The sequence below is a fragment of the Pituophis catenifer genome, unplaced genomic scaffold (assembly GCF_029215685.1).
Source record: "Pituophis catenifer annectens isolate HBS135680 unplaced genomic scaffold, rPitCat1.0.hap2 SCAF_1, whole genome shotgun sequence".
Taxonomy (NCBI): domain Eukaryota; kingdom Metazoa; phylum Chordata; class Lepidosauria; order Squamata; family Colubridae; genus Pituophis; species Pituophis catenifer.
The window spans coordinates 26,299,465-26,323,064 of NW_027256881.1; the positions used below are offsets into that span (position 1 = coordinate 26,299,465).

General features: G+C 36.5%; 1 protein-coding gene across 2 annotated transcripts in view; it reads left to right on the forward strand.

The window, feature by feature from the left end:
- The window catches only part of MSRA (methionine sulfoxide reductase A), a 201,643-nt gene that overhangs the window by 84,949 nt on the left and 93,094 nt on the right, over nucleotides 1-23,600 (forward strand). For both annotated transcript variants that reach the window (XM_070932210.1, XM_070932209.1), the window contains exon 4: nucleotides 21,837-21,941. In XM_070932210.1, the coding sequence (XP_070788311.1) occupies nucleotides 21,837-21,941 (105 nt within the window). The remainder of the gene's footprint in view (nucleotides 1-21,836; nucleotides 21,942-23,600) is intronic.

Sequence of the window (23,600 nt, forward strand, 5' to 3'; positions counted from 1 at the left end):
TGCAAGCATCATTAACCCTGATCCAAGAAACGATGATGGCAATGCAGGAAAAACTGTTAAATAACCATGTCGAATTAAAATCAGACATACATGCATTGGACCAGAAAATGAATGAAATCCAAACATCAATAGTTAATAATGAACAACGAATTCAAAAAGCCGAAACAAGAATTGACCAAACTGAAAAGAAATTAGATAGTGTGGATCAAACATTAACAAGTCAAAATAAAGAGTTAGAAGATTCAATAACCCAATTGGAGATGGACCGGGCTTCCTTCTATTTGCGATTTCAGAATGTTGTCGAGGACAAAGAGGAAGACCTAGGTGAAAAGATGGCGGAGCTGATAGCTGATGCACTTCATCAAGACAAACAGGAGATAATTAGGGAGCTGGATGACGTATACAGGGTCCAGACTAACTATGCAAGAAGGAACAAGCTTCCTAGAGAAGTACATATCCGCTTTGCATGGAAAAAAGTTAAAGATATTCTATACAACATGGCAAGAGATGAACAGATAACATATCGAGGAAAAGAAATAATAATCCTAAAACAGATACCAAGAAGAGTCCAGGAGATGAGAAAGGGATACAGATTTTTGGCCATACAGTTGAATAAAAGAAAGATACTATTCAGGTGGCTTCTCCCAGAAGGGATGCTAATAACCTGGCAAGGAAGAAAAATCAAAATAGAAAGCTTGAATACAGCACAAGATTTCCTTGACCAGTTGAGAGGTGTGGAAGAAGAGCAGGGTAGCAAGGAAGAACTAGAAACAGCAGTAGTGGAGGAGGAAGCCCTACACCAACAGAACACGAACGAAGCAACTGTAGAGGAGAAGACAGAAGAAGAAGAAGAAGCCAAAGAGAAGAAAGCAAGACCAGTAAGGGCCGTAAGAAACAAACAAGAACCAATAATCAGATAGGGGTATAGAGATGAATGACTTGAAGCTAATATCCGTAAATGTCAATGGACTAAATGATTACAAAAAGAGGACAAGAATATTAACAAAATTAGGTAAACAAAATGCTGATATAATGTGTTTACAAGAGGTGCACATAAAAAAAGAAGAGAGTAAATGTTTAGAATATAAAAAATTTGGCAAACATTTGATTCGCTGGCAGAGAAAAAGAAGAGGGGGGTGGTAATCTATGTAAAAAAAGGAATTGAAGCAGAACTGAAATTCAAAGATACAAAGGGTAGAATCCTCATGATTGAAATTAAGAGAGGGAATTCCAAGGTATTATTAGTGGGCATTTATGCCCCGAATAAAAAACAGGGAGAATTTTTCAAGAAACTCCATGAACAATTAGTGAAAATGGCATATAACGAAATCTGTATGATAGGGGATTTTAATGGCATTGTGGATCCGGAGAAGGACCACAAGAGCAATAAAGTAAAAAAAAATAAAAGGACAAATTTACCGAGAGCTTTTTTCGAGTTAGTCGATGAATTAGATCTAATTGATATTTGGCATACCTTGCACCCAAACGATAGGCAATATACCTTCTTTTCAAATGCACAAAAGTCGTGGTCCAGAATTGACATGGCATGGGTCAGTAGGAATTTGGGGTTAGAAATTGGAACAGCTGTAATTAACCCAAATGATTGGGCAGACCATAATCCATTAGAAATTAGATGGAAGCCTGTTCAGAGAAAATACCAACGGAGGTGGAGGTTTAATGCTAAATTACTGGACGACAAAGACTGTATACAAAAATTCAAAGAAGAAATAAACTTCTTTTTCAAGGAAAATGAAAACAAAGGCACATCCTGCGCAATAGTATGGGACACAATGAAGGCCTATCTGAGAGGAGTCGTGATTTCATACACTGCACATAAAAATAAAGAAGAAAGGAAGACCCTGGAAGACTATTTAAATCATATAGGAGAATCAGAAAGAAAACTCCAAGACAACCCAGAAGATGAAGTAGCCAAAGAAAATTGGATGATGTGGAAGCATAAAGTAAATATCATGGAGCAAGAAGAGCTGGCACAAAGAATGAAAAGAACGAAACAATATCTTTTTGAGAATACCAACAAATCGGGCAGGTGGCTGGCCTATAAATTAAAAAAGGAAAATGAAAGGGGAATAATTCATACTTTAGAAGACTCTAAGGGCAAATTATTGACTAACGAGGAAGAAAAACGGGATAGGGTGAGAGAATACTACGAATCCCTATATAAAGAGGAGGAGATACCGGATGACAAAATAGAACAATATTTGATAAAAGCAGAGCTCCCACAAATAACTGATGATGAGAAAGAAATGCTCAACAGAAAGATTACAATTGAAGAATTAAAAATAGCCCTTTCCAAATTGAAAAACAATAAAGCGCCAGGACCTGACGGATTCCCAGGGGAAATATATAAAAAATTAGAAGAAACACTCCAACCGAAATTAGTAGAAATTTTTAATGATGCACTGTTAGACCATAAAATTCCAGAATCATGGAAAGAGGCGCATGTTACACTTGTGCCGAAAGAAGGTGCCGACCCAAAACAAATTCAAAATTACAGACCAATTTCGCTCCTAAATACTGACTACAAATTATTCATGGGTATAATGGCAGAAAGAATGAAAAAGATTTTAAATAATTGGATATACAAAGACCAGAACGGATTTTTACCGGGGAGACAAATTACGGATAATTTGAGAATCGTGCTAGACACGTTAGAGTACTATGAAGAACACCCCGGAAAACAGATGGCTCTGATTTTTGTCGATGCTCAAAAGGCATTTGACAATCTAAATTGGAAATTTATGATTAAACAAATTGAGATTATGAAATTCGGAACAAATTTTGAAATGATGATTAAATCTATCTATAATAACCAAAAGGCGAGTATCCTGGTGAATGGGGATAGGACTAAAACATTCCAAATTAGTAAGGGAGTAAGGCAAGGTTGTCCCCTATCCCCTTTATTGTTTATTTTGGCCCTAGAAGTTCTTCTGCGGAAAATTAGAACTAATGAGGAAATAAAAGGATTGAAGATCAGGAAGGAGACTTACAAGACGCAAGCATTTGCGGACGACGTAGCTCTAATCCTTGAAGACCCCATAGAATCGGGACCTAAAGTATTAGAGGAATTAAGTAAATATGGAGAGGTGGCAGGCTTCATACTGAACAAAACTAAAACCAAAGTATTGATCAAGAACACAACTGAGAGCCAGAAAAACGAGATAGAAGAAGTATTAGGATTACAGGTTGCCAAAAAAATTAAATACCTAGGAATTTGGATTACATCAAGATGTTCGACCCTGAAAGACGATAATTATACTCCCCTAATTAGAAAAATAAAACAAGACCTAGATAGCTGGAAAAAAATAAGACTATCACTTTTGGACAAGATAGCTACAATTAAGATGAACATCCTCCCCAGAATATTATTTTTATTCCAAAATATACCGATAAATTTAGATAAAAAATTCTTTCTAGAACTAGACAAAATTATCAGAGAATTTATATGGGAGGGGAAAAAACCGAGATTTTCCATTAAAATTTTAAGGGGCAAAAGAGATATAGGCGGATTTGGACTCCCGGATAGGGAAACATACTACAGGGCAGCTAAGCTAGTTTGGATAAGAGATTGGATCACCCTGGAAAATGAGAGAATTCTTACCTTAGAAGGCCATGACTTGCAAAAAGGGTGGCACGCCCACATTTGGGACACGGAGAAGAAAAGGAAGACACATTTCCATAGACATAAAATTAGAGACTCCTTGATACAAACATGGTCCCAGATTAGGCAAAAATATTACAAAAAAATCCCAAATTGGCTCTCAACGATGGAGGCCCTGACCCACCCAAATAGGTGGGAGAGGGAGAAAATGGGCAGATATAAAGATATTTTAGGCGAAGGAGGGAGGCTTAAACCAAATGACACCTTACGAGAGCAAGGAATAATTTTAGATTGGTGGACCTACTCACAAGTAAAATCCAGATATCAGAGAGACAAAGAACAATACGGTCTAGAACTGGGACCAAATGGATTGGATAAAGTCCTGATGGGAACAAATAAAAAGATTCTGGCAAAACTATACAATTATTTATTAAGCAATGATAAATTCGAAGATGTCATAAAGAACCAAATAATTGCATGGGAGAAAAATATAGGGCGCGATATAAATTTTGGGGAATGGGAGGAGGCATGGAACAGAAATCTTAAACTGACTAGAGCGGTGGCATATAAGGAAAACCATTACAAAATGTTTCATAGATGGTACCTAGCCCCGGCCAGACTAGCGAAGATATATCCCAATATACATCCCAACTGCTGGAAATGTGGCCAAGGTCAAGGCACCTTCTTTCACATGTGGTGGACATGCCCGGAAGCGAAAGGATACTGGAATAAAATTAGGAGGTGGTTATATGAAATAATTGACGAAGATATTGAACTAACACCAGAGATTTTCCTCCTGGGAATAATAAAGAAGCCATATAGAAAGGAAATGACACATTTAATGATCCACATAATTACAGCCGCTAGATTGGCATACGGACAGTACTGGAAAGAGAAAACTCAACCAACAGAAGAGCTTACAATTAAGAAAATACTCGAGTGCGCAGAGATGACTAAATTAACTTATGAATTAAATGATGAGAAGTCAGTTTACTATATGGTGTGGGAAAGGTGGTACAAGTGGTTGCATGATAAAATGAAAGAAAGATCTAAAGGTGTGTTAAATATTGGTTAAAAGTGAGTTGAAATGTCACCAAGTACTATTTATGTAAATAGTTAAAACACTGCACATCCGATACAAATTGAAAATGTTTATTATACTTATGTGTTTTATGTTTTTGTTTGAATGTTTGTTTTTCCTTTTTCTCTTTTTTTTTTAACTTCTTTTTTGTTTTGTAAAAAATCTCAATAAAGTTTCTATAAAAAAAAAAAAAAAAAAACCACAAGCAATCATCAGGATAATCATCTCATGGGTTCTCCTATATGTTCTGACCCCAAAATAGCCACTAGTTTAAAAAACAACAACAAAAGTATTAGGACCACAGATGGTGCAAATTTTGGAAACATTGTTTGATATTTGGTCCTAGAAACAATGTTGTTATTTCCCCTTTGAAATGAATTAATCTTGTACCCATTGAAATAGATTTTTTTCCCTTTGAGATTCCTTTGATTTTACACCCATTTTAAATAAATCTATTGTCCCTTTGAAGCAATTGCTTTCCCTACCCCAGGGGTGGGCAACTGTGGCCCTTTTACAACCTGTGGACTTCAACTCCCAGAATTCCTGAGACAGCCAAGCTGGCTCAGGAATTCTGGGAATTGAAGTCCACAGGTCATAAAGAAGCCATATTTGCCCACCCCTGCCCTACCCCATGCCATCACTGAAGAAAGCTATTTTCTTTTGCAAGTAGTTATCCGAATATTGTTTCCTAACAATAATCTGCATTTTAAAATGATAATACATTCCTTCACCTGGGGGGCAAAGCTGCAGCCCTTGGTTTTTCCTGTTTCCTTGAAAGCAAAAGTAAGACTATGATCTAGATTTGCTGTTTTCTGCTTGTATTCTTCATTTCGGCTAAGCAAGTTTCTGTACAATTTTATATTCCTTTATGACAGCTCTTTTTGCTCTTTTAACAGCCTTCTACGTTCATTTCCTCCTCATGAAAATAAAACTGATGGTAATATCTGCATTATCTCTTGTTAGTTAGAATGTGGTTTCTTTGTGGGTTCTTTGATGATGATTCAATATTGTATACCTCAATGCAGTGCTTTCTGCAGATCCTAACTATCTTTGTAGGTGTTGTGATCAGTTACATCAACAGTATTTTCATTAATGTAGTGGTGTGATATAAAAACTGGATTTTAGAAGTCTGTGGAATGTTTGGAAATTTGTGCCAATTCAGCTTGCTCCTGGCCAGAAAGTACCAAGGGACCTCATAATATAATCTTGCATCTCATGCAAACATAGCCATTTGGTGCAGTGGAGTTTTGCAGAATGTGCCTTATCTCATGATGAGATATTTTATTACCAAACACTGCAAAACTCTCTTAAGATTCGTTGTGCATCAAATTACATCCACAGCAATTTGTACTCTTTCACAGATTACTTGACTTCTTGTGGATTATAGTATTTTAGTAGCAGAATGTAGAAGCAAATCTTTGTGAATTATGTATTATACTTTTAAGAATGATTATCACCTTTTATGTTAGCAAAATACAAACCATCTTGCTCTGAGCTAAAACCATAATCAAATTGCTCTGACTTCTGAAGATAAGTACCCTGATAGAAAATTATTTTTATATCTCTGTAAATTGTCTTACAGATGGATGTTTGAAAAGATATTTGTAGTAGATAAATGTTTTGGGCTATTTCCAGTGCCTTTGACTCAATAGACAAATGCACATTTTTTGGCTAGTATTGTATAAAATTCATGATATTCATTTATTATGAAGTATCTCTTTATAGTTTGCTTACAGATGTTCAGAACAACTTTTTATTTATCAGTGTATTCAAAAGTGATTTCAGATCGGCACATATATAGTGGAACTGAGGCCTGATGGAAAGAAAAACTTGTTGATTCAACAGCTGCTTTGTGGTAGTTGTTAGCTTCTGTCTTCATCCCATGTAGTTTGCTTGAGATCAAAATATTTTTACATTATATTTCTGATTCAAAATATGTAACCAAGTAATTATCTGAAATTTTGGGTAGCCTTTCAGAATATAATTATATGGAGGAACATGAGTTTTGAACATTATTTCTTATTTAGATACAGTACCCTAAAAGTCATTTAGTTTGTATTTGAGCACCCTGTAACATTTTTTTCCTCAGCAGCTGTCACTTTGTTTTTTAATATGTGTGAATGATCTTTGAAAATTAATGGCAATTTAAATGCCTGTTTTTAGATTTGTTGCCATGATACCTACAGTTTTGTTTAAGAAATTATGCTTGTTTCAAAATTAGCTTTTTAAAAAAGTTTCCTTCAATTTTAGAATTTCGAGACAGCTGAGAAGTGATTCTTTACTATTATATTATAATTTCATGCACGGTTCTATCCTGTTCATTGTCTGAGAGTTTGTTGATTGTTGTTCATTTATTAAAAATGTATTACGAGTTCTATTTTTTTCAGCATGTAACACTAAAAACAAGGAGCAATAAAATTATAGGAAAAATACATTAAAACTTCTGTGGAGTTCTGCACTTGGTAGGGGATTGGAATTGATCGCCCCATGATTCTATGATTCCATATCACTTCTTTTTTTTCTAAAGAAAATACATAGCAACCTTTTGTTAATTATGTCTTTCTGAACATACTTCAGAAAAAGAGATGTTCATAGTATTTCTTCCAGTTTCATTCATCTTGTATGTAGTAATTTTTAGTACTAAAATATCAGATGTACCAATAGATGTAGCTAGAAGGGGAAGAAAGATAACTGTCCTATTAATATAACTGAGATATTATTTCACCTTGACAGATGTGCCTAGATTTTTAAGATGCTTTAGCTGCATAATAAAACTATAAACATTATCCCTGTTTTCTGTCACTACTAATGATGCCTACTGGATGTGAGAACAAACTTTGAGGATTACAGGCCTGAAGTCTTCCAGCAGTATCACAGTTGATGCTTTTTTTTGTTGAAGCATACTTTTTCATTGTGAAGGAAATGGATTTCTGTTAGATTTGTGACTATTTGTCTTACAGCTTCTCTGAAAAGAACAGGATACAAGGATTTTAATATGGAAAGTGTCTGTATAGAGTGCAGCCTTGCTCATTCCAAAACCTTCTGCTTGTTAGGCTATATCATTCTGTCACTTATCTATGGTTGACTTAGTTCATATGGGCTAAAAGAGAGACAGGTCAGTTTGTCAAAGTAATTTGTATGCTTTGAAAGAATCTTAGGTAGCACAGTATAGAATGATAGCAGTTCTCATTTTCCATTATTTTATTGTTGTAAACAAGGGAAATGGCTTGATAAGAAAGCATTCACTGCTAATAGCTTCTATCCTGAACACTTTGATTCCTTGGAAATATTCTTTTTAACTAAAAGATTAGTAAGAGGACAGACACTTTGAAAGACAACTTAATTCTTTCTGTCATTGCTCTACAATATGTACTGTAGGCATAGGAGTGTAAATTGCTTTTAATTTTTATATTGTCATGGTTTTATTTCTGGCTGTACACCGCCCTGAGTCCTTCGGGAGAAGGGCGGTATAGAAATTTAATAACATAAAAAAATATGTTCTAAGGTTCCATTCACCTGGGACAATTTTGAACCCCTAATCATTAGCATTACTTTGTCTTCCTAGACTTACGGTGGATAGTTATCAGGCTTAAGCGGAGAGATTATTTCTAAATTAAATAGATCAGACTCAAATAGAAAAGGAAGGTTTGTATCATGCTTAAGATCCTTCTGAACTGATATTCAGCCCGAAAATTTGTAATCAGTCACGGATTGTCCTTGGTTCCCTGAAATACACTTTTTCAGCAATCTTTTTGCATTGTACAGAAATATTTGTGGGTATAATGCAAACCACCCAGAGATTTCTGCTACTGTTTTCTGCCACTATTGCCCTAAATAGGCAAATTTACAATTTGGCAATTTGTAAGTTCCTTAGCAACCATATAGGTCTAGATGATGATACCAGGACTAAAATCCTGATGCTGCTCTCTGAGTAAATGATATGATTTATTTATTAATTGAATTTTAGGCTGCTAATTATTTTGCTTGCCTAGCCACTTCAATCTGTATATTGTTATTTCCCATTGAACATGGCAATGGATCAAACATTTTAACAAAGATGCATATTTGCTATGGAGATGAATAAAAAGAATAGGTATGGTCCAGTAGCCAAATGTAATGGTATATCCTGAATCTTCATACTGAAAGAAGAAATGACCAGTGCTGAGCATCTTGAATGATCAATACTGCTATTAAATGCAAATTTACAAAGGGCCACAGTTGGTATAGATTTCTTACATCTTTCTCATTATTTGTATTGTTTTGTTTGATTAAATTAATACTTTGTTTTTTTCCTCATCCTCTCCTATCTCAAAGTCAAAGTTCAGGTTCCTTTAATGACCCATCAGAAAGGAGCAATAATAATAACAATAATGATGTTTATAGGACACATCCTGTTTCCCTGAATTCATGATGTTCCAGTAATTACTGTGTGTAATATTATATCCACCATTTATATGCCACTATTCCCAAAGAACAAAAGCTCCATATGGCTGAATGCATTTTCTTTCACTTTAAGATAATGATTTTCAAGTTATTTTCAAATTAGGGGGCCTGCATAGTGAATTCTGTATTTATCCTGGTTTCATGAACTAAAGTAAATAAGAAAGATAAACTCCATATGTGAATTCTTGGGGTTTCAAAGGTCTTTTTCTGTGTATATGTTGAAAAAATCATGTTCCTAAACATAATGCATACATTTAGGTTACGATAAGTAAACCTGTTCTTTTACATTTTATTTTCTTTCATGAAACATAATTTAAAAAACCTCAATATGCCAGCATTATTTGCAATATTTATGTATGGCATGAGCTTGTTTTGTTAAATTTTAGTTCCCCTTCATCACAGGCTGAGGGAAGTCCAGCAAGACAGAACTCATCTTCAAGAAGATAAGACCAGTTGAGCTCTGGCTGAAATGGGGGTCACCACATTAACTGCCATGGAAAACACTATCTTATTCAAGATGATATGTGGTGGGCAAAGGATTGACTCTTGGGCAACCATTGCCAAGTCTGGTCAGATATTGCATTTTTTGTCCATTCACTCATGTTTCTCTGGCTTATGCAAATAGTATAGAATAGTACTACTAGTAGCACTGCTAATAGTACAGAATACAGCATAAGCCAACAAGCTATTTATTTGTTTATTTATTTTGTTTGCTGCCCATTTCATTACAATGTCAAACAAAACAAAACAAAACAAAACAAAACAAAACAAAACAAAACAAAACAAAGCAAAGCAAAGCAAAGCAAAGCAAAGCAAAGCAAAGCAAACAGAAATCTTTCCTATAAGTTTTATTTCTTTGTATTGAATTTCCCAGTTGGCTTAAGACAGTATTTGCTCACTGAAATGGCAAAATAAGAAATTAACTGTCTTCCCTTTCCAAAGAAGTATCAAATGTTAATTGTGGCTGAAAAGCCTTCCAACGATTCTGTTCTAATATCACATTTCCATAAAGTATATACAGCTGAATTTTCTGAACTGAACAGAATGCATTGTATCATGACTTTTCAATAAGTGCCATGCTGCCTAGATAATTCCTGAAGTTGAAATTTTAACAAATCTGGAAATCTGGCTATTTCTTTTATTCTAGAACTTCAAAGTGAGTATTATCTGTGAGCAATGAACAAGGATAATCATTGTATTTATACCAGTCTCTTTTTAAATAAATCAATTTTAGTTGGTAACCTAACTAATGCTTACATGAATGTACAGTATTTCATGGCAGCAGCTATTAAATTTTTAAGGATGATCCTTAAGTGTGGAGAATACTCATTCAATGTATCTCAGTAAGTTAATCATTCCCAATTCATTGAACTGTGGAGATATGCTCACAGGGCAATGGATTGCCTATTAATTATTGTAACTCTTTGCTTTTGTCTCAGGTTCTGCAGTCTTGTTTGCATCCTGCAACACTTCTATTTTCTTTCCTCTTAAAGAACTACCGTATTTTTTGGAGTATAGGACGCACCTTTTTCCCCCCTAAAAGGGGGTGAAAATTTAGGTGTGTTTTATACACCGAATGTAGCCCTGCCCACCCACTAGCCCCCACCCTTTGGCCTCTGCCTCGCAGCAGTTACCTCCTTGCAAGCAAACAGCAAGAAAAAACAGCTCCTTTCTGCTTCAGCATAGACTAATTAGCACAAGTTGATTAGATGGGCCTCCCGACTCTAAGCTGATTTGCTCTCAGCTGTTTTGCGCAGAGCTCTTCTGCTTGCTACAAAGAAGTAAACTGCTGCAGCAGATTTTCCCCCCTTGTGCTAATCAAGCTATGCTGAAAACAAAACTGAAAGTAAAGCAGGCTGTTTGCTGTAAGGAGGCAAAATTAGGCAGAGGCAGAGGGAGATTTCTTTTTCTTCTTTTTCCTCAGCAAAAAAGGTAGGTGCAAACAATGGGAAATTTAGGGCAAAAGAGGAGAGTTCAAGATTTTAAACACAAAAGAAAAAAAGGAGAAAGAAAAAGGCAAAAATAAAAATGGGAAGGGATATAGTGATTATACTGATAAACTACATGAGGAAACCCAGGTTTAAATTTGCATTTCTCTCCCCCCCCCTCCCCAACCAATCCAGTCATGACTGATTTTCAGAGGCTGCCTTGACAAGTCCCTGCAGTTTTCTTGGCAAGATTTTTCAGAATTGGTTGGCTATTGCCTCCTTCCTAAGGCTGAGAGAAAGTGGCTAGTCCAAGATCACCCAAGTGACTTTGTGTAGGCAAAACTTGAACTCCCAGTCTCACAATTTCTAGCTTTAACTGCTCCACCAAACTGGTCTCCAGTCTGCCATAGATATTCCCTGGGTAGGTTTTTGCCCATTAATATCGCTCAGCCCAATAAGATTGCTGTTCTGGAGTTAAAAAGAAGGAAGACACCTGCATCTGAATATAAATCCAAATGACAAAGATGATGATGATGATGATCTTTACAATGTTCCTTCAATCTTCCCCCCCCCATAGAATTTAATTTCTGCTTCCTGATCAGTGCTATTGCTCCTTTCTGAAACTTTTGTTTGTCTGAATTTTGCTGAAGTTTTTAAGAGGTTATAAGAGGGCCTGAAGTCTTACACAATCACATTTGGAGCAGGGGTGGGTTCTAAAATTTTTTACTACCAGTTCTGTGGGCGTGGCTTATTTTGTGGGCATGGCTTGATGGTCATGTGACAATTATTTAGGATTTAGCAGAGGTACTGGTCTACCAGGCTTTTAACTGCTTGCAGAGCTGTACTGATCTACCCATTTATTTTTGCAGGCACTGATCTACTCATGTATTTTGGCAGGCACTGGTCTACTCATGTATTTTTGCAGGCACTGGTCTACCCATTTATTTTTGCAGGCACTGATCTACTCATGTATTTTAGCAGGCACTGATCTACTCATGTATTTTTGCAGGCACGGGTCTACTCAATTGTTTTCTTTTAACATTGATCAGCTGTAGGGTGGCCCTTTGAAGCCCCGTGGCAAGAGTTTTTAAACAGTTTTTTTTCCCTCTAGCCATCAGCTGGGACTCAGGAGGCAGCAATAGATTGGGGGTGGGGTCAAATAAAAGGTAAGAATAATGCGAGGCGTGGGGGGGCGGGGGGGCAGAACCGGTTTGGTGATGTCATATTGTCACCACTACCGGCTCGGGGGAACCGGGCCGAACAGGGAGGAACCCACGACTGATTTGGAGGCACTGTGCATCACTGTGTTTGTGAAGGCTACTTTCTTTCACAGCTTACTCCTTTTGCTCTGAAATTAGTGCATATAATACATTCAGGTAGCCCCATAGTAAACATCTTGATTCTTTTTGCAAGAATCATTGTAAATAAATTTTCAAGAAGCATTATTACTGACCAAATGAACATAGGAAAAACTTCCTGCCCTAAGAAATCCCTTTGGCAAGGGACCAACATATCATTCTTCTCATCACCACTGCAGTGATGAGTGGTGCCACCCCTTGATTGTCAATTAGCTCACACATCCTGCATGATTGGTTGCTTGAGTTCACAAAGGTTTGGTTCACAGCAGTTTTTGCTGTCTTGTTTCAAACAAAACAATAACAAAACCCATCCTTTTGATGAACAGATGCAGAAGCAGACCTTTCTCCAATTCTTTTCCCTGTACCACAGTAGACTTTGCACTTCAAAAATAAGAGCAGCTGTTTCTCCATGAGCATTTAATTTCCTTTTCTCCCACAATCACTAGTGGCCTTGATCACAAGAGAGAAAATTAATATGGATGAAGGCAGTTTTTGTGTGAATTAAATTCATACCTAGCGATAGTTTAGAACCTTTCGAAACTGTGAATGTGAAACTATAGTGAATATGGAATTCCAAAGAGACAAGCAATCACCATTGAGGATGTTGTCCCTCTGCCTTGTGTTCACAAAAAGGTAAGATTATAGCAGGTTGTGGGAAGCAATCTTCTATTCTAGAAAAGGGGCAGGTAAATAGCAAACTGTTTACCAAAGCCAGTTTTAATTAATTCCCTGTATGGCTCAAAACTAACTTAGTCTTATTGGTCCCATACAGCATAATTAATCATCAGTAATAATTTATTTTATGTGGATTCCTGAAGTTAAATATGAGCATAGCAATTCATTAAGAAAGGGATAGGAATTAATGACTTCTAAAAGGTTTATCACAAAAAACCCTAAAAAGATTTATTTAAAGGCTTAATGATTAATGTATACAGTATTTTATCTGTTAAACTTGGGAATTTAAATTTGGGTCAAGTCCCAACAGAAATACAGAAGCTGCTGTTTGATCATTTGCTAGCGATTAACAATCTTTGAGGGGGAAAAGGTATAAGATATAATCTTTCATTTATATACTTGATAATATTCTAGTCCTCAGTGAGCAGGAAATCCTGCAGCAAGAATTAGGACTACATTTTATCTTTGTACATATTAATGAGTGCTTTGATTTATGATAACTTTGAAGTTGTTATACTATGAACTAATACAAATTCATTTTCTGATCGATGATCCTTATGTAGCCAAACATAAGGTAGATAGATCTGCAACAGGGTAAGGGCTTGAAAAGTACAGACATATTTTGAAAAAAAATAATTATAAGTAATTTATATAATTTATAAGTAATTATGAGGGAAGCCAACCAAAGTCTTTTTGGAGAATGAAATCAGGAGCATATAAATTTAATAAAGAAAGAAAGAAAGAAAAAAGAAGCCTCCAAACATGTAATTAGAGTTAAGCATATTCTGCGAACACAAAATCCTGATCAATCATTGACAGTGGAAGGTAGAAGAAGGAATTAAATTGGAATATGGTAGAATATCTTGCAAGAGGGCATCACTAACTAGAACTCTATAAAGAGGAGAATTCCATATTACTATATTCTGTTGGAGATCCACTTCATACAGATCAGTTTTTTCATGCAGTTATTGATTTTCATGCAGATTTTTTTTTTTTTTTTTTGAGGAACGTGAGGTCCACAATTCAAAAGCGAGGTAAGTCAAGGGACCATGTTTGGAGGAGAGTCCAAAATTGTACTCTCCTCCAAATTGTAAAGTAGGTGCTGTAAAGCCTAAACCTAAAGCATTCATTTTGCCTCTAAAAGCTCTACAAACATCTTCAGATGGCAAAGGCTTAAAGGTTTAACTTCAAGAGATATTGGCAAATCACAAACAAGTTTCCGGCCATACTTTTTGTACAGGTCGATAGTAACGTGTGATAAGATCATTCTGATAGGTTTGCATGTTATCTGCACAAGAAATGAAACTGATATGTATGCATGGTTATGTTGATATAATTATTAGCTTTGTGTGGAAGTTACATTACTGGGTCAGTTTTTCTTTACTTTAGGATGCCTTCTGATATTTAGCATAGAAGCAACCACTGGCAAACTGAAAAAAAGTCTTTGTCTTATTTAAAGAAATAAACTAAGGATGTTATATATTACAGGTGTGAAGTTAAAGATGTATTTTCAATAGGGGCTCAAACACGAAGTGGGAGGCCAGAACTAAGTTGAAAAAAGAGATAATGTGGGTGAAAAAAACTAAGAGAAAAACTGAGAGTGCTAATTTAGGAGGGAATTCCCACCTAAATTATTGGGAGGAGAAATTCCAGCAAGCCCCCGACTCTTCCAAATTTAGTCAGATACTTTCTGCTCTGTAGTCTTTTAAAATAAGTAAATTATGACATAAAAATAAAAAATAACTGGATATGGATTTTCTGATGTGTTGATAATGTGTCATTGATAATGTACTATGTTGACTCTTAGCAATCACATAGTTTTTCTCTATGATGACCTGTCCCAACCTGGCCTTTAACTCAAACACTGCTGAAAAAGGAAATGAATGTCACTTAAATAGAACACATGGTTATGACCACACTTTTATGCACATTCCCACCACTTTCCTAGCAGTATATACAATTATTACATTCATTTTCCTTGTCTCAAAGGCAAAAGACATGCCCGATTTTTAAACTACAACCTAGTCTTTTGTCACACGGTTCATTGAATATTTTTGTTTTGCTTCCCTGTTCCACATTTAGACTACTTGTTGGACAGCGTTTGTTTCTATTTTTATGCTAAAAGTTACATTTAATACAAAAACAGTGGTGTGTCCACCAATAATAAGATGTTCTGCAGCATTTCAGAACTAATTTTTTATTATGGTCTCAGTGGTTGCTTCACCAAATATTCCAAAGGTGTTTTCAGATGAAGGTTTTATTTTACAAGAGTCCTGCTTCATTTATTTTATTGGATGGTGGGAAGCACCATTGTAGAATGCAGTCTAGAAGCAAAAGTAAAATAGGTATACTGTTTGTTTATTTATATATATATATATAATTTTATTTTTATTTGATTTATATGCCGCCCTTCTCCGGAGACTCAGGGCGGCTTATAATGCGTTAAGCAATAGCCTTCATACTTTTGTATATTTTATACAAAGTCATCTTATTGTCCCCACAATCTGGGTCCTCATTTTATCTTCCTTAGAAAGGATGGAAGGCTGAGTCAACCTTGAGCCTGGTGAGATTTGAACTCGCAGTAATTGCAGGCAGCTGATGTTAATAACAATGCTTTAGTCTGCTGCGCTACCAGGGCTCAGCTGTTACTTTGTTTTATAGTGTTGGGAGCTATTACTATGAAAGTATCTGAAAAAATACATATACATAAAATACATATTGTATCTAGAATAGAATAGAATACAGAGTTGGAAGGGACCTTGGAGGTCTTCTACTCCAACCCCCTGCTTAGGCAGGAAATCTTATACCATTTCAGACAAATGGTTATCCAATCTCTTCTAAAAAATGTCCAGTGTTGGAGCATTTACAACTTCTGGAGGCAAGTTGTTCCACTGATTAATTTTTCTACGTGTCAGGAATTTTCTCATTAGTTCTAGGTTGCTTCTCTCCTTGATTAGTTTCCATCCATTGCTTCTTGTCCTGCCTTCCGGTACTTTGGAGAATAGCTTGACTCCCTCTTCTTTGTAGCAGCTCCTGAGATATTGGAACACTGCTATCATGTCACCCCTAGTCCTTCTTAATGTGTGTATCTTCTATACACACATTATACCATCTGGAATTCACATCATGTCACATTTTTAGGGTTAGTTCAAAAGTTTACCCATTGTTTCTAATTCAGTCAAAAAATTTTGAGACATTCCTGAATGAAATTTTTATATCTGTTTCTGGCCATGAAGTTCAAATTCTTTGTAGTACTTTTGTATTTAATTGTTGTGTCATCAAATATGACCTCTAAAATAAACACACTGAATACACATAAAGTCTATGGTTTTGCTATAACTTTTCTGATCTCTGGTCATATGCCCAATCCCTATAATTTTCAGTTTGAATATGACTTAATATTTTGCAAATCTATGGAAGAAGGTTGTATGTTTTAGAGTGTGGGTACGGCAAATAGTACAATTCAGGAAGGCAGGGCTTACTAAATCAGGCCAAACCAGGGATGAAATGCTCCCGGTTTGGACCAGATCACCTGATCCGGTAGCGATGGAGGTGGGTGCTTCGGAGAACCGGTAGCAAAAATCCCGCCCCCCCCCATGCCCAGCTGAGCCGCATGATCATCAGAGGCTTTTTTTCTTTTAAATGCCTCTGACGATCCAAGCTGAGTTGCCTGATCAGCAGAGGCTTTTTAAAAAACCCTCTGCCGATCAGGCAACTCAGCTTGGATCGTCAGAGGCATTTAAAAGAAAAAAAGTTTTTTTCTTTTAAATGCCTCTGACGATCCAAGCTAAAAGAAAACTTTTTTTCTTTTAAATGCCTCTAACGATTCCAGCTGAGTTGCCTGATTGGCAGAGGGTTTTTTAAAAAGCTTTTGCTGATCAGGCAACTCAGCTTGGATCGTCTGAGCCTTTTGAAAGCATTTTTTTACAACCTCTACGCCGAAGAGGTTGTAGAAAAAAATGGTTTTTAAAGGAAAAAAAAAATATTGGCCACGTCCAACCAGTCACATTACCCCCACCACCACCAAGCCACGCCCACAGAACCAGTAGTAACAAATTTTAGATTTCACCACTGGGCCAAACCTTACTATGTGCTACTATAACGAGTTTCACAGTGTTACTTTCTATGTCGACAAAAAAGTCAGATTTCACTTATGCATTAATGAACTATTCAGTGGCTGACCAGAAAATAGTACTTAGAGTAAAAATTCATTGAAAATATTGTGGGCCAAACTTTTGGCTGGGATATGATTATATAAATGGGCTGACTAACTAATCAATCCAGCATACAGCTGCTGTAAAAATGGAATAAAGAAACAAATAAACAAGGCAAATTCCATGACCACAATCATTAGGAAGAGAATTGAAAATGGGATTGTCACTATAACAGTACCGTTAAATACGTGTGAGAGGCACATATGTTAGATTATGTGTAGTTCTATTCACTAAATCTTAATGATTACTACAGTGCTATGAAGAATGAAAAAAATAATTAAAAAATATTAGGGAAGTGGAGGAACTCCTTTATAAAGGAAGGCAACTGCATTGCCTTTTTTTTAGCTTCAAACCAAAGGATAAAGAAGATATAGTATGTATAAAATCATAAATAGCATTGAGACAGGCATATTTTTCTACCTCTTTCCTAATGTTAGAACTCGAGACCATCCACTGAAACTACATTCAGAGGAATTCAGGACTAATAAAATGAAATACTTTCATATCCATCATATATACTAGAATTTATTACCAGCTGTTGGGATAATGGTATTAAATTTGAATGATTGTCAAAAAATTGAAAGGAGGATAAAATCCTGTTCAAGGAAGATAATATTATCAGTGGCCACTAAAACTGATAGAAATTTGAAATTCCAAATCATACACAATGTGTTGTAATAATGTTGTTGGGAAGTAACAATGGAAAGAAGCTACTGCTCTGTTTCAGGTTTGTGAGCATTCCCAAGTTGGCCATGGAAAGTTGGATTAGATGAGCCTATGTTTATCCCAAAGGTGCACTTTGAGAATCTGTGCGAATTGAGAGTTAATGCAATTGATAATCTGCATAGACAATGAGACTATGGATTAATTGATCAGGGTTTTATATTCTTTTGTTTTTAAAATTTGACCAAGGGGAGCATGACACTTATTTATTTATTTTATTTATTTTGTTACATTTCTATGCCGCCCAACTCCCCAGGGACTCTGGGCGGCTTACAACAGAGAATAAAACAATGCAACAATATCCCATACAAAAGTTAAAAGAAGACATTAAAACATTAAAACACATACACTCCAATTTGTGGCCGGGTCTCACAAGATCACTATAACGAGATCAACGGCCCCAGGCCTGCCGGAAGGGCCAGGTCTTCACCACTTTCCGGAAGCCAATAGGGTGGGGGTGGTCCAGACTTCAGGAGTAATTGGTTCCAGAGAGCCGGGGCAGCCACAGAGAAGGCCCACCAGCCGACATTGTTTAGCTGACGGGACCCGGAGGAGACCGACTCTGTGGGATCTTACTGGTCGCTGGGAGCTATGTGGTAGAAGGCGGTCTTGAAGATAGCCTGGTCCTGAGCCATATAGGGCTTTAAAGGTAATAACCAACACCTTGAATTGTGCCCAGAGACTGATAGGGAGCCAGTGCAGCTCGCGGAGAATTGGTGTAATGTGGGTGTATCTAGGTGCACCCACTATAACTCGCACGGCTGCATTCTGGACCAACTGTAGTCTCCGAACACTTTTCAAGGGTAGCCCCATGTAGAGCGTGTTGCAGTAGTCCAACCGTGAGGTGACAAGGGCATGAGTGACTGTGAGGAGAGCCTCCTGATCCAAGTAGGGTCGCAATTGGTGCACCAGATGAACCTGTGCAAAGGTCCCCCTAGCTACAGCTGCAAGATGTTGTTCCAATCTCAGCTGTGAGTCTAGAAGGACACCCAAATTGCGAGCCTGTTCTGAGGGGGGCACTTTCTCTCCCCCCAGAACCAAAAACAAATTTGGTTGGATTATCCTGTATTATAACACCCATATAACAAATTTTAATATTTTAATGTTTAGTTTTATATTTTTAATATGATTTTATTTCTAATTTTAATTTTTGATTGGGAGCTGCTCAAAGTTGGTTAGAAAATTGGTGGTAATGTAAATTTATTAAATAAATAAGGTCATGAATTTTAGATGGATGGTCATATAAACTGAAATAAATAAATAGTTCTTAAGTAAAAGAAAACAAGGGATTAATTTGTACTTATTTTTAAACCAGAAAATAAAAATTACTTAGCATTGCAAACAATTCTAGGTAATAGAATTATCCATTATTTTGTGGCTGATTAGAAGAGACATTCTCACATGGACTAAAAAAAAGCGATCTAGCCCAGTAGAAGGTAGTTTGTATTAATAAATTATGCTCTTATATCCAAAATCACTATAGCATACTACCTTTTATCTCTCATCCAGGAATCTATCATCATTACATTTTATGTTGAAGGATACATTTGACATTTATTATATGCTGCATTTCATAGTAGCATTTTTATGTTTACTTCCTGTTAGGTATGCTCTAAATTGAGCTTAAGTTGTTCACAACTGTTTGTTCTGTTGTTAAAAGACTTGGGGAATTTTTCAGCCAATCTTGTAGTTTGAGATCCTTTAATTGTTTGTACCAGGAGAAGACATTTGAGATTTTTTACAGACCAACTTACACTATACCACATATGTCAAAACATAACACTGCATCAAAATGATATTGTTTGGAATGAATCTAAATTGAGAAGGAAGCCAGTTCATTACTTCGAATGCCACAGTCAGAACATGGCTAGGTGACTGAAAAATCAGTGATTTTTTAGCACTGAAAAAGTGACAATACAGTAAAGGGTAGAACTGGGCATGGCAGCAGATTCCTTTTAAAAGAGAAGCACTAGGGCATTTGAAAAAACAGGTAATTATTATGGGTATGGATAGTTAGGGCTCTGTCAAATGTTTCCTAATATTTGTGCTGACATTTGACATGGTCAAACCTAGTGCTAAAGAATAATTTCCCTGCCAAAGGCTTGTGCTGTTTGTACAGCCAAAGTCTTATGTTCTTGGATGTTGCCGCAATCCTCTGTTTAATGCATCCTCTAAATACCATTTTCTTCTATCTCTCATTACCACTGAATTTAGCCAAGGAAACCTTTATTACTTTATTTGCAGTTTATATCACTATTATTCCATCAGAAATAGCAGAACAATGCTATTTTTTATTTGTGACATTACAATGTTATAAATAAAAGTACATTTGTTTTCATAGCCTACTTCTTTAATCAGAGGTGATACAGCTGAGAACAGTGAGGCCAAACTAAAAGCAAAAAGCAATAGAGATTACAAGAAACTTTCCTGAAATAATATGAGTTTTGTACCAAGCAGCTGTTAAAATGGGAAGCACTTTGATAATAAGAACAAATATTAAACTAATAAAGTAGTTTCTGCCCACAAACTATGATATATGATTCTTATTAAATGTCCTAGCAATTTTCTCCAGCTCAACTCCCCTGCAGTGAACTGGCAGGAATGGGCAACCTTCAGACACTTGTCACTACTATCTCTTTATATGCCACTTTCAGAAATAGAGAAAATTGTGCTGAGAAAAGTCTGTAGAGATTCTCAGTCATCCAGGTCATGGTTGTCCCAAAGGTGCTTTTTCAGGGGGCAACTGGACTTTCTTGTTTTTTTTCTTTTGAAGACGTTATGCTTCTCATCCAAGAAGCTTCTTCAACTCTCTTCCCCACTATCCTGTCAGAACTGAAGAAGCTTCTTGGATGAGAAGTGAAACATCCTCAAAAGAAAAAATAACAAAGTCCAGTGGCCTCCTAAAAAAGCACCTTTGGGAAAATTTGGCAGAATGCTTTTCTGTTTATTTATTATTACTTTAGAACAGGGATGTCAAACTTGATTTCATTGAGGGCCACATCAGGGTTGTGTTTTATCTCAGAGGGCCTGGGTGGGCATGGCCAGCATAACATAATTCGGGTCGGGGGCACCAGTGAAAACAGGCTCCTGAGCTCCGTTTTCAGCTGCAACAGCCTCCTGCAACCCTCTGCCAGTGAAAACGGAGCTTGGGGCGTGGCCCTCACAAGCTCTGTTTTCAGCTGGGATTTCATTGGTCCTGCAACCTACTGCCAGCGAAAATAGAGCTCACAAGTGGCCCTTCCGAGCTCCGTTTTTGCTGGCAGAGGCACCACGGTTTCCAGGGTAGCACCATGGGCCAGATCTAAGCACCCCGCGGGCTGGATCCACCCCCAGGGCCTTGAGTTTGACACCCATGGTTTAGAAGAAAACCAGCAAAACATGTTAATCTAGATTTATATCCTAGATGTAACATATCAATTTTCCTTTCAAAAATGAATCCACCCAGAGCCTAAAAAGTCAGGACAGAACTAGAACAAAAAGGAGTTGAAACTCTCTCTTGCCATCTCCTCCTGCCCGCCCTCCCACCCGTCACCCATATGAGCTCATGATTTTATTGCCGTGCCCTGCAGAGCTGCAAAAAACTAAGCAAAAAAAGCAGCTTCCTAATGAAATAAAGCATTGCCATTTCTGAAACTACCAAAAAAAAAAAAAAATTGCATGGCTTACAACTGTTAATCACGTGTCTTTTTCTGTTCACGTATTTTTACTTGTTTAACATACTGGGGAATAATAAATCCATTTTTTTTGTGTTGGTTTCAGTGATTAATATTCTTGTTTCTTATTGTTTCATTGAAGGCAAAACTGGCCACACTGAAGTTGTGCGAGTGGTATTTCAGCCAGAAACCATCAGCTTTGAGAAACTGCTCAAGGTCTTCTGGGAGAATCATGACCCGACACAAGGTAGAGTGATGAGTGAGCCAGTATTTAATTATCTTACTAATTACAGCTGGGATAATTAGTGTTTGAGCTGCTTGGAAGAGATGAACCTTGAAATCACACCACAGCTCAAGAGTATGATTGCAGGCATTTATTGATGGGATGAGAAGCACGAGGAACTAGAATTTCACAAGCCTCCCTTCTCCCCATGGCTCCCAATAGATGTCTATGCTGTGAAAATTCCCACAGAGAGACTTATAAGACAATAGAAATTCTTCTCACCTTTAGATTATTACGCCTTCTTCCTTAATGCAATCTCTCGCCTTTCAAATTAAAGGTCTTCTTCCTACATAGCTATACAGTTGATCATTTCAATTATAATGTTGCTCTTTGAGTTTGGTTTATTTTCAATTATTATTTTTTTGCAGTATCTTTTACATTGCGAAAAAAATAAATAAAAATATTGAGGCACTTAGAATAACAATGTGGTGGGCAGTTCTTTTAATCAGTATTTTGCTGTAACAAGTTCTTCTTTGAAGGTGTCTGCAGGTTGCATGTAATATGCCATTAGCATGACGGAAGGAAGAAAATGTTTTTGTTTGGCACCTTTTCAAAGGGTAAATACTGTCATGATTTCATGATGGCATGAACATACATTTATGGCTAAATCTCTGACATTGTGTGAGATTTAATATAACAGTTATTTTTATCCTGCTTTTATTATTATTTCATAAATAACTCCAGGCAGCCAACATACCTAATACTCCCTCTATTTTTTTCCCACAACAATAACCATGTGAGATGAGTTGAACTGAAAGAGAGTGACTAGGCCAAAGTTGCCCAGCCAGCTTCAATGCGTAAGGCACGACTAGAACATCACAGTTCTATTTCACATATTTCATTTCACAGTTTCATATGAAAATGCTGAATTCCTGCAAAATCTCAGAAAAACCTCTTGAGAGATTTTGAAGTAACTTAACATATAGTGATATTCAGAATTTTTTGTTATTATTAATATAAATCATTAAATATATATAGAGAGATATTAGAGCTCTACAACCTTCATCTATACTCTGCCATAGTATGTAACTGGTCAACAATGGTCTCAGCCCCACAATCCTGTTTTCCAATGGTTCTTCTTGATACATTTCAAAAAATATTCCAATATTTAGATTGGGGTGATTGCATTCAGAAAATTTGAATATTTTTTTTATTTGCAAGCCCAATTTATAAGTGTCACTGACAGGCTACTACTGGACCATCCTTTAAGAAAACATGAGGGTGTGACAGCTTTCTCCTGCAGAAGTTTGAGATATGTCAGGATCTTCCATTGAAATACTTCTCCAGTCATCTTCTCTTTCAAATAGAATGTTGAAACATAAGAAGGAAATATAGTTTCAGGCTTTTGGATCATTCTTTTTAAGAGGCTTATTTCCTGTGGACTATATTGCAAACCTATATATTGCATGTATAACAGTGTGCACATACCAACTCACATTAAAGAGAGATCTAATCTGGAACTAAGAAGAAATTTCCTGACTATAAGAATATTACTCAATGGAAAAGCTTGCCTCCCAGAGTTGTGGTGCTTCATCACTGGAAATCTTCAAGAAAAGATTGTCCAGAATGCAGTAAGGTGTGCCTTGGGCAGGGGGTTGGACTAGAAGACCTTCAAAGTCCCTT